This window comes from Eleginops maclovinus, chromosome 15 (genome assembly GCF_036324505.1).
Source record: "Eleginops maclovinus isolate JMC-PN-2008 ecotype Puerto Natales chromosome 15, JC_Emac_rtc_rv5, whole genome shotgun sequence".
NCBI lineage: Eukaryota > Metazoa > Chordata > Actinopteri > Perciformes > Eleginopidae > Eleginops > Eleginops maclovinus.
Window position 1 is genome coordinate 17517438 of NC_086363.1, and position 12603 is coordinate 17530040.

Sequence of the window (12603 nt, forward strand, 5' to 3'; positions counted from 1 at the left end):
CGTTGAATGGGTAGTACACGTCAGCAGTCAATGAAGTTGTACCCAAGATGTGTCATGTCCTATCATCCTCTTCCTGGTGTGAGCGTGTTGACACATTACACTTACTTTGGGTAAGTTAAATGGAGCAAACGCTACTTAGCTTATACTTTGACGACGACTTGAAACACAACATATACATAACGTGTTCTACTTTTTCTACAGGTGGTAAAAACAAGCGACTGCTGAGGGAAATGGCTCGGCTTTTAAGAGGAAATACAGTCATGCGAGAAGAAAAGCAGCCGTCATAAAACGTTTGACATTTAGTAAAAGACACGAATCGTTGGACTGTAATATTAAGAGTTTCTCAGCAGGAGGAAAACTGTTGCGAGGAAGTTTACAATGAAGGCGCTCGCGCTAAGGTGAAGGCAAGCCATTTCTGTTTAAGTCCAAAGTCTGTTTTTACCTTAAGAAAATGAGGTTTCGGCTGCTCAAAAAGAATCTGCTCGCGCTGCTGGGTGTTTCCTTTGTCGTTGTGACTCTCCTGTTTTCCACACGTGTATTATTAGTCAACGATAATGACACAACTGGACCCAATAACGTCGAGCCGGGACACAGGATAATGCGTCCTGGTGACCCGGGGAAGTTTAACTTTGGCTCGCCTTCAGAGTTGACTCAGTCCGTTTACAGTGCCAACTACAAGCAGTGTGTTCACAATGCAGATAAGTTTACAGGGGAGCCTCGGCTGGTGCTGGTTGTTCAGGTCCACAACAGGCCTGAATACCTCAGGCTGTTCATCAAGTCACTGGAGAAAGCTGCTGAGGTCCACAGCTTCCTCCTTATTTTTAGCCATGACTTCTTTTCAGAGGAAATAAACGCCATTGTGCACGGGATAACTTTCTGCAAGGTTCTGCAGATTTATTTCCCCTTCAGCACTCAGCTGTATCCCAGCGAGTTTCCTGGGAAGGATCCAAAGGATTGCCCTCGAGACATATCCAAGGACAACGCTCGCAAAACAGGATGCCTCAATGCAGAACACCCTGACTCCTATGGACACTACAGGGAGGCCTTCATCACTCAGACTAAACACCACTGGTGGTGGAAACTGCATTTCGTTTGGGAGCGAGTGCAGGCCATGCAGGGCTACAGCGGCTTTGTGATCTTCCTAGAGGAGGATAACTACATCCTACCTGACTTTTTCCACTACTATAAATCAATGGTGGAGTTCAGGAAGAAAAGCTGCCCCGATTGTGACATGCTGGCTTTGGGTAACCACAATGGCCTTACTGATTTCAACAGACTGTCCAATAAGGTGTTGACCACTGGGTGGATGTCCACTAAACACAACATAGGTATGGCCATCTCCAGAGATGTGTACTACAAACTGATGGGCTGTAACGAGGAATTCTGCACCTATGATGACTACAACTGGGACTGGACTCTGCAGCACCTCTCGGGAACCTGTATATCAAAGCCCATCAAGGTGCTGGTGGCACAGGGCTCGAGGGTTCTACACACAGGAGACTGTGGCCTTCACCAGAAGGAGAACTGCAGGCCAGAATGGGCCACACAGAAGGTGGAGGAGAGCCTTAAAACAGCCAAAGACGGCCTCTTTCCTCAATCTCTCACCCTTCAGGGTGCAGAGGCAGTGGAGCACAAGGCGCACATGAAGAACGGAGGATGGGGAGACGTTCGAGACCATATTCTCTGCAATAACTACGCCAAACGTCTTTGAACTGTAACTTTTCTTGGGTAAAATGTTATTTGGTATTCTGCAGATGTGCCATTCATACATAACTTTTCAGGGTTTCGGAAGCTGCACTGGGTTGTGTTTTCACTTGGAGTGTTCTCTATTTACAGCAAGGTCTTCCATGGAAATTGGACCAAATCAAGTCCAAAAATGCTGCATGTACACAGCAAGCTTTAAATCTTTTTTTAATCACCAAAGCTGCACAGTTGCCAAAGATTTTGTTGATATTTTTTTTGTTTTAAATGCAAGCTCAGCTCAATTTTATTTCACCGGGTTTGTTTTACTCTGGGTGCCTTACAATCCAAAACATTAGCTTACATTTATTGCACAGTGCTGGGTATAGCTATATCAGAACTTATTTGCTACTGTGTTGCATTCATGAACCATTACGTTGAAATGCTTTTACATGTGCCTTTATGGTACGATTTTAAGTGCAACAATAAAAAGGCACGTGTAATGTACTGTACAGACTTAATCAAACGTGTGTGACAATCTAACATATGATGGGAAACTCGTTTATACAACTGTCTTAAAGTGTAATGATAACATTATTTCATGCACATAATGACAATTTGTGTTACTGAATGTAACCTTCACTGTAGACAGGGGGCTTTTTTCTGAGGAGAGGTCAGCTGACACCACTTACTTACTCAGTCTCCCACTCCCCACTGCATTGACCCCTGGCTACAAAAAGAGAGCTGGATTGAAATTGATTTTTTTTCTTCTTCTTATGTTGTGATTGTATATTTGCTTTCTGATAGGTGAAAGTGACCTTTTGGAGTCTTGTTCAAGGTCTGTCTTCCTGCAAACATGAGGCATCTGTGATTCAGCATTTCTATATTTGCACCTTTGTTATAGTTTATTTTGGTATCCTTGCATTGGGACCTTATAAAAAGGTGTTGCTGTTCCTTTTCATTCAATTGTGAGTGAAATGTAAAAACATATTTACACTAAAAGAAACCTGAGAAAATTAAGTAAATATATTGTTGCTATTATAGCCTTAAAGCTGACCAAAAGTGCCTTTTTTTTAACCATTTTTACTTTGTGCCTAAATTGGTTTTAAGAAGAGATTGTTTTTAATAGTGCACTGCTAACATTGTTGTTAACCTAGTATATGCATCTGTCAGTGCTAGCGACTTGTAGTTCACCTCATAAATATATATATTTTTGGGTTTGAGATGTTGAGGGTTAAGTGAATCTTAAATTTCACAGAGATCTTCATTGTAAAATGTTTCATATTTACATCGCGTTGCCATCTTGCTCGCAACAGGTGACAGTGGCTCCATTCAGAGGAGTGGTTTAATCGGATATTGGTGCACCTCAGCGTCCCAAATGGAGATTCCTGGTAAATGAATATGAAGTGAATGTGATAATGATACAGATAAATCTTATGGTATGTTGAAAAGCACAATGGATACTTAAGGAACATGTCATAGCCTTAAACACAAAGATGTACTTTGTAAAAATGACTGGTATGTATGTATGTGGGATGTGTAATGACTCTTTAGTTTGTTGAGAATTATTTTTATTTTTGCTTGTTTTCTTTTCTTTCTGATAATCACTTGAAATAGCTGTTTGTTGTTCACCTAATGTTTGCCAAATGGGGAAAAAAATAAAAGGCAAAATGTTCAATGTTTGTCCCTTCATGGAAAAACACACACTTTTATTTTAAAGGTTTCCTTTTTTTGAAATACTATACAATTAAAGCAACAGGTAATTGTTAAAGAGGTTTGTGTGCACTTTCAGTAGATTCCAGTAGCAACCTGGAGATTTAATGTATTGAAAATAAAACAAATGTGAAATTGGTTCACAGCAAAACAGAATATGGATCTCAATTTTAGTAGTCATCCATATTTTTAAGCAGTTTGCATATTTAACACAACAATCTAAACAAATGTTAGGCCTTTATTAGTAAAATAGTTATCTACAGGAACAAGTTGAGGAAATTACTGGAAATAAAAGCAGAGAACTTGTCATAACTATTCACAGATTAATTTCGTACTCTGATAGGTGAAACATCAGTCATATCCTGTTAGGTAAGTGTGTTACTAATCCTAAACAAAAGAGAAGCCGATCTGACTTTTGTGCTATTATCCGAACACACCTCACATGACTAAACCGCGTGATTTGATTGGTCAGCGTCTACTCAGTGTTTATTTCCGGAAGTAAATTGTTGTCAGTGTCAGACTTTCCACTAGGATTATCAAATCTCACATTTACAGCACCAGAACGTCAGGTAAGCAGTGAAACGGATACTTTATTTGACCGAATACAATCCATTAATTTAAACGTGTGATAAGTCAGTTGTCACACTGATTAAATTATTATTTTTTACATTTCCAGATGTAGCCACCGCCAGCCGTTAGCTGTTGCTCTCCGTAGCTTACGTAATGGACTTTTGTGTACAGATAATTGTTGAAAACACGATTTATACTAGCCTTAAGTAACCACAGAGGGTTAGAATCCATTTTAAACATGGGAAGGGTGGATAGAGCCTCGTGAGGGTGCTAACACGGCCCAGTGAGTCGTAGCGACGGTAAAATGACGTTAGCTAAGATGACACATGAGCTAGCTAATCCTGCCCACTTAAATACCTGTCTATAATATGCAAACTACTTCCTAGGCCATCTATTTTACTGTATAAAACATGTATTATTACCAATATGCAATTCATTCATTCACTGTTTGTCATCCTGTAATTTTCAAGGTGTGTCCTCATCCACAGGATGGCACATTGGTTTCACAGGAACCCCCTGAAGGCAACAGCGCCTGTGTCCTTTAATTTCTATGGAGTGGCAGGAAGCCCCTCTGCCAATAAGATATGCAAGTACGTCTTAACTCTTTATATTACACTGGTTAAAGTTTTATCAAGTTGGACTGACTGTGACCATGAACACTTACTGAATTGTTTTTGCCTACCCTCTCTTTGTGATGATGTGATGTGCTGTGGTGCGCTCCTGTTACTGTCATTTGAGCACCATTTTGCCTTTAAAGGTTGCAATAGGTATTGGATATAATGACTCAGACTACAGGAATTATTGAATGCCATTTGTGTGACACATACAGTGACCTGAGGACTAACAGGGCGAGACTGCTGGAGATGTTCACTGATGTCACCTGCAACCCTGAGATCATGAAAAATGCCACAGATGCATACTTCTCGCTCCTCCAAGGTTAAATGCAATCTGATCTTTTTTTTCCTCTTTGTCTTGTAAGGGTGTTAATCTCCTTAAATCGGAGTGGGTTGGTCGATCAGTCTAAACAAAACGTTCATTAAAATGTTGTTTAAACCTGCAGAAGTTTTGTTAATCCTGGTAGAGATCCCGAAGTTAGCCAAAAAAGCAATTGTGAGCCTAACTTTTTAAGAGATATGCATAAAATGATGTTAAAAGATCTTAATATGTCCATTTGATTGAATGGTGAAGCCTAAAAACAGTTTCAATAGATATGGGAAGAGAAATGTGTTAATACCCCACATCTGATTGTTGATAACAAGTGTTTCATTGCCTAAAACACTGTAATTAAAATAACAACAACAATTGCATACTAGTAATATATTGTTAATGTTGTTATTCATATTTCTCTCTTTTTGCATTCTAACATTGCATTTGTTATTTGTGTTTGCCTTGCACCTAACCCACAGCTTCTCGTTTCTTTGAATATCGGTTTATAACACAATAGGCTTTATCACGTCTTTGGACGGAACTACACAGGAGAACAAGATGAGATTCATTCAGAACTTCAAGTGGACTGACACCTTACAAGGAAACACACCAAGGTAAGAACACTGATTAAATACTTCCATTTTCATTGGATGGAAGTATTCTATTAAGTGTTTATGGTTGCAATTCGAAGAAAAAAACTTAAAAAACAGTCAAAGATAAGTCAATCGTTTCTTTGTTACTCATGATATTCGTGTCTATCTACTGAACGTTCATATTTAAATCTACTTTTTCATTGTGTGTAGAAGTCCTCAAAGCAATGAAGACTTCACATGCTGCCGCTCATTTTGAAACCTTGCATTATTGATTATAGCAGTCTGAATAACCACCGTGTTTCCATCCTCTCCTCACAGTGCCCAGCAGGATGCAGTCTTTGAACTGGTCTCCATGGCTTTCAATGTAGCCCTGTGGTACACCAAGTTTGCCTCGAGACTAGCAGGGAAAGAAAAGTATATGCTTTTTTTGTCTGTATACATTTATGTTAAATCCGTTGTCTACCCTATATTTTTTTTAACTTTCTGACCATACTAACTAATGTTTTTCTGTCTTAGCGTAACAGAGGCTGAAGCGAAAGATGTTCACCGGAGCCTGAAAGTTGCTGCTGGTATATTCAAAACTCTTAAGGTAAGCAACCAAAAACAAGTTAAGACTGTCTCATATTTCCTCATATGCATATTTGTATGGTATACACAGAACCTAAATTAACTTTCTACTAATATTTGATAGAGTACTTAAGCCTCTGAAAAAACATAAATTGCTTTAATAACCTTCTGTTAATTCAGAGACCAAAGCACTTATCAAGAGACTTCCTGACAGTGAAGGACATTTGATCTTAATCCCCTTCATTGATGCCAAAATGTTATTTTGTCAACACCCCATTGGTATAAAGCAGAGGTTTTCAAACTGTGAGGTGTGTGTCCACGGGGGACGGAGCATGTTCTGACAATGAGAATCACTTGTTAGAACTTGCCTGAAAGAAATCACTTAAAAAAAACAACGGGTATAGAAAGCTGCCTTTTACTTGAAGTGGAAGTAAACAGAAACTGATGAAGGCTGATTTCCCGTATTTTCAATGGTGCAAATCTACTAATGTCAACAGATACAACAAAATGTTTTAGCCAACACACACTCCATTGTTATATGGCATCCCCTTTTCTTTAAATATAACTTTTGGCCAACATTTTATCAGCTGATAAATCATTAACTGAAAAGCTGATTTTTAAATCCATGAATTCACATGTTTGCTACAGGACGTCCACATCCCTCGTCTCATCACCCCGGCTGAAAAGGGCAGAGACCTTGAGCCCAGAGCAATGGATGCATACATCATCCAGTGCCAAGCAGAGGCACAAGAAGGTACAGAAGCCCCTAAAACTCTGCACTAGCAACTATAAAGTATTTGCACTCTTTAGCCATGAAAGCAGATAGGTAGGCAATGATGAACAACAAATCGTAATGTCTCCTTGTCATATCCGGGTTGTATTAATCCGTTATATATATATACAGTTTACCTTAAATCATGTTTTAGTTCTTTTCAATTTATTTATTTTTTCACAGTGACAATTGCCAGAGCAATTGAACTGAAGCACAATGCAACACTCATCGCAGCGCTGGCATTTGAGACGGCAAACTTTTATCAAAAAGCTGGTAAGTATTTTGGCATTACATTGGTTTTGCAGTGCTCAGGTACAGTTATGGTAACTTCTATATACATTTTAAAAAATCTAAGCCTGTGATAAAGAAGGGTCTCAAGGATGGAGCCTTGAGGAACACCACTTGTCATATTTGTCTGCTTGGAAGTGTCATTACCTGTAAAAACAAAGTAAAGGTTATGTTATGAAGACAAATGCACATTGCAGAGCTTCACAAAAGCTTACGTTATGACAAAATGACAGACGCTGACTCAACTTCATTTAAAAAGATGCCTGAGTTGCAGTGCCTTTGCAGATCAATGTCTTTTATTTGTGACAAAGTTAAGTCAAAACAAAATATCCAGTATAAGTGTATAACCGGCAGAATGGACATTTATAACAGGCTATTTAAGGTCATTATGTCCGTCCACAGACCACACGTTGAACACCTTGGAGCCAGAATGCAGTGGCAAATGGAGGAAGTACCTTCAGCTGAAGCAGCACTTCTACATGGCTTATGTAAGTTCATGCTAATCCTGATTCTCTTTACAGTACTTTGGTTGGAGACAAATAGATTTTTTTTCATAGAATTGTATTTCATTACTTGTGTTTGCAGGCTTATTGCTATAATGGACAGACGCTGCTGGCAAGTGACAAGTGCGGTGAGGCTATAAGATCCCTCCAGGAAGCAGAGAAGTGTACGTATAACTTTGAGTGTAGTGTTTTAGTGTTACACCTCTAAAGTGTTTTTAACCTCATACTGTATGTAGTTGTACAAGAGTTAAAGTGCCTAAGTAACACGCATTTTAATTAGATAGCACCTTCTAAAACTTAGGCTACAAGATGCTTATTATATGTAACAATTAAAAAAAAGTAATGGAACAACACAAGTATTACAGAGGACAGTTGCACATTTCATTTATCACCTCATCAACAAACCTTTAGTTAGTAATTACGCTTGTGTATTTCACTTGTGTTTTTTATCCATTTTAAGCAAACACACAAGTGAATATATTAAGTCTTTTCAATATAAGTACATTTTTTAGATAAGGTTTATTGTTACACACACACACACACACACACACACACACACACACACACACACACACACACACACACACACACACCGTGTTTTTCCATTATGTACAGTGTATGTATGATATTATGAATGTGTAGATGTCAGAAAATAGAGGCAAACAACTTCTTTCTTTGATGACACAAGGTGTGTATCATTCATTTACGCAGCTCAAGAAACTTTACTCCCAACATCGTACGTTACCATAGGAACACTCTGACACCGTCATGTATGTTTTCTTAATTTTTCTTGATTAAGTTCATTATGGAAAATAACACTCACTTGGGTTTAGTAGCACGCGACATAAGATTTTCATTGCCAACATATACGCTGTATCTGCTGTGCATATGACAAATAAAACCTTGAAACCTTGAAACCATGTAGTTTTAGCATCATTTTTTTTTTAGGTAATTACACTATTATTTATTTTGTATCATTGACACACATAAAATAAATAGTCATATATTTGTATTTCTTACTATCATTATTTTACAAGACATTTAATTTAGCTGACTCTTATCCAAATTGACTCTCTTATCCAAATTGTCAAATTGACGGCTTCATATTTGTATTTAGTGCCTCTACTGTGACATGTCTCCATGCTTTAATGTTCAAAAAGCTCTTTATTTGTCTCATACTGTCTGTGCTGCAGCACCTCTTTTCACCCCTTGTCTGAAACCAGAGCCCAGTCTGCTCTGATTGGATAGCTGGCCATCTCTGCTGTGATTGGTCAACAGCTTAGAGATGTCCCGCCCCTTAGTCCATCACTACACTACAATTTTGTTGTATTTACTTCACTCCTCTCTGTTCAGGTTACTCCCGTGCTGAGGCGCTTTGCAAAGAGTACCGTCAGACCAAAGGTCCGGGCTCCACGGCCAAACCATCAGAGCAGCTGTTCTTCCTCAAACTTGGCGGCGTCATTAAAAACACTCTGGAGAAGTGCCAGAGAGAAAATGGCTTCATGTGAGTCAGTCAGGGCACCGAGACTCACACACTGTACATATACTTTTGTTCCTACGAGGAACATCTACAAACGCGTACAAATGAGATGCAGTTAAAACTAAAATACATTAGATCACTAGAAAAAGAAAAAAAACTCTGAATAATTAAATAAATCTTTAATTTGAATCAAGATTCAGTCAGCTGACTCCTTTTCCATTTTAAACAACATTTTATTGACATTTTTTACTTTTATAGTTTAACCAAATAAAGGATTTTAGCCATTAAATATCTGTATTTTTGGTTCGTGGAGAAACAAGCTCAGCACATTTTAGCGCCTGGTAAAAACCTCCTGAAAGGTGATTATTGAAGGGAATTTAACAGGGAGAATGACCAAAGACAACTCCGGAGGCAGAAAGTCACTTGCTGTGCTTTTTGAATCTGCTCTTAAACACTGCATTAGTCTTGGCCTCTTCCATTTTTTTGTGACCAACTTTTTTCAAGCCATTTTCGATAGATTGCACAAACATACAGATAGAAATGATACAAATGTCAATACAGAAAAAGAAATAAGGCTACTTGCCCGATTCGATCATATCATATCTTATATAAGTTAATCTACTCACACATTTTGACATGGCATTTTATCATTGTGCATTAAGTTGATAATGCCCCCTCTCCTAAATGTCTTCCCACATATCAAGGTAGGAATGTCAACTGTCAAAGCTCTTGTGATCGAAAAGCCTCTAACGATTAACCTTTAGCATTGCTACAGATGTGATTGACAGTTCTTGGACTAAAACATCATAAACGAAAGATTATTTATTGATTAATGAATAGTAGATATCTGGGATTCCATTGTGTGATACCGATTTTCTTAGGCTGCATTTAAGTCTGCAAAAAGCACCCTTTTGTGATGGTCCTGAATTGTGACTTTTGTTATATTTCCTCAGATACTTCCACAAGGTCCCGGCCGAGGCCCCCCAGCTGGAGTTGAAAGCGAGTTACGGCCTGGCTGAGCCAGTCCCCTTCGAGCTGCCGCCTCTCAGTGAGCAGTGCACTCCTGAAGTCTACGCCACCTTCGATCTGACCAAGGGAGCCAAAAATGACAAGGTACTGTGGCAAGACTGCATCTCTGCATGCACAGACCTAAATCAGATTTTTCTACATTAATATTACTGTTTTTCTTTCTCCAGGCGAAGCCCAAGGAGGAGGAGGTGAAACCAGTGAAGGAGCCGGACCTGAAGCCTCAGAAGGACACGGGTTGCGTTATCTCATAAGCTTTCCACACTTTCTATTTTCAGCCTCATGCTTTAATACCATCTATTGTAATGATGGCATCCATGTTTCTAACCTCCATAGGAAAAATGTATTTTTTTGTTATAGAAATCCATGGTAGTTTACATACAGGCTGGAACATCTGTATTATAATTGACAACCCATTATCCTTGCATATAAGCCAGAGACACTCACCAAGTAACATTTTAGATACTGATATTTCAGGTTGTTAGTAGCAACTACATGTTCTAGTAAAACAATAGTAAAAAAGGCCTTATAATTTATAGCAGTTCTATAAATGGTGCCTTTGGCTGTCGGGCAATTCAAACCTCTTACAAAAGTGTCTGTTTTTATTTTAATTTAATTTGTTTTCATAATACCATGCGCCTTTTTGGCACTTGGTTGCTCTGGCCTGATTATAGGAAATAAAGAAAAGAAATTGCTTTAAGTTCAGGAAATACATCTAAATAAAAGTTGCAGTACTTGCTGGCATCTAAAGATATAATTAAAGACACATTTTCATCTTGTACATTTCCCAATACAGAATATAATGCAGCCAGCTGGGTGTTGGAAATGTCATTCCCAAAACCAGAAAACACACTTTTAACAAATAACAGAATTAAAATCGGGACAGACACGAACAAGACTGCCTTGCTGGTGCATTTCTATGATTTTGTTTTTGCTGTTCACAATCATTACTTTTAGATCACATGAGGTATAGTTCTTTTTATACATGATAATTGTGGTTTTTTTTGTACTTCTATTCATTTAAGAAATTACTCAAATGAGGCTGGATGATTACTTCACTTGCTTAGTGATGTTTATCCTGATAATAGCAGTTCTTAATTTATTTCCGTATGTAATGATATTTTAGCTGAAAACACGAATACAATGTAGCTCCAATCATATGTTTTGGTTTGTTTTTATGTTTCAGTGGGTCCATCCGCTGAAACATACTGTGACATGAAAGCTGTTGTCCATAGTTGACACCATGTAAGTAGGTATTGTACATTTTAGAGTGTTTTCCCCTTTCTTAAAGACAATGACATGAGCAAGAGCATGATCAGACAAACATCAGTGTCTGAAATTATTTGAAGTGTTGCTCCAATTTGTCCAAAGTCCCCCATGGTTAAGGCAAAACTATTAATCGCTGAATAAACTGTATCATACTGCCCACATGTACTCATTTATTCCCCTAGGAGACAAGTTTCCTCACTAAATTTCAAAAAGGTGACTGATCCATATTTATAGCACAGAAATCAGACCAGTGCTTTATTCTTTTCCAGGCTACTGTTTATTAAAAGGGTGTGTGGGAATACCATTATAATGTACGCTCCTTCTAATTCATGTTAAATGTATTTCTGAAAGTATTACATCATCCATAACACTCCACATGCTTATACTGTACATGTACATGATTCATCCTACCTATTAAAAGGAGAAAGTACCCAGGCTGTGATATCTTGAGTCTGAGTGATGTAATCAGGGTTATCTCAACTTGGGCTTTGAGATGTGGAACAAAGACTGTCTCAAAGCCATGTTACACACTAAATGTATCCATATGCACCTAATGTAATTATACAGTTTTAACAGTAAGTATACAATATATAATGTGGTAAATCATATACTTTCTATATAAAACTACATCTTTTAGGGAGTTGAATACTGTCAATTCAACTTCAAAGCCTAATGTGTTTCTAAGGTTTTTCACATTTCTGCTTTGCTGACGCGTACATTAAATACACTTTACATTTATTTTCAAACTTTGTTGATTTTCATTTTTTAACAACAGACAGACAGCGTGAAAACAGACAGACATCTTGGGTAAAATAAAATGCTTACCATCATGTAGTAGAAATGAAAATACACATACAAGCATACTGTATATACAAATCACACACTTGTACATACAGTATAGGTATTCACTTAGATACCTCTTTGTGCATACCTGGGTCCTTTCTGTCCCTGATTGACCTTTTAAAAGATCTGTCCTGGGTCTATGATGGTCCATTCATAGATTAAGGTCAGTATATTCGGCCCCAGCACAGGGTCAGGTAAAGCAAGCCTTCCAAACACAGTAAATACGTGGTAGGGACATCAGTTGCTTTTCAAATAGCAATTATTTTTCCAGTACTTTTCAAATGTTTTCTTAGCATGTCTCAGAGAGAAAGTCAGTTGTTCCTTAGTATTACATTTTACATTTTAATAAACATCTGACAACACTTTATACAT

The 12603-nt window shown here is 38.1% G+C and overlaps 2 protein-coding genes across 3 annotated transcripts; both read left to right on the top strand.

Annotated features, from left to right (window-relative positions):
* Positions 1–3358, top strand: si:ch73-91k6.2 (alpha-1,6-mannosyl-glycoprotein 2-beta-N-acetylglucosaminyltransferase). The gene is made up of 2 exons (XM_063902028.1): positions 1–110; positions 202–3358. Exon 2 carries the CDS (start codon positions 452–454, stop codon positions 1709–1711), a length of 1260 nt encoding a protein of 419 aa, XP_063758098.1. The 5' UTR covers positions 1–110; positions 202–451; the 3' UTR covers positions 1712–3358.
* A 422-nt stretch (positions 3359–3780) lies between these two features.
* On the top strand, positions 3781–12134 carry brox (BRO1 domain and CAAX motif containing). Of its 2 annotated transcripts, none has more exons than XM_063901498.1 (13): positions 3781–3962; positions 4434–4553; positions 4793–4899; positions 5408–5504; positions 5802–5897; positions 6000–6072; positions 6699–6804; positions 7006–7095; positions 7513–7598; positions 7696–7777; positions 8967–9117; positions 10047–10206; positions 10290–12134. In XM_063901498.1, the coding sequence occupies exons 2-13, from the start codon at positions 4453–4455 to the stop codon at positions 10371–10373; spliced, it is 1233 nt and encodes a 410-aa protein (XP_063757568.1). In that variant the 5' UTR covers positions 3781–3962; positions 4434–4452; the 3' UTR covers positions 10374–12134. The 2 variants fall into 2 exon arrangements, with proteins under 2 accessions (XP_063757568.1, XP_063757569.1); XM_063901499.1 differs by having other exon boundaries at positions 3827–3962; positions 4452–4553.
* The last annotated feature ends 469 nt before the right edge of the window (positions 12135–12603 follow it).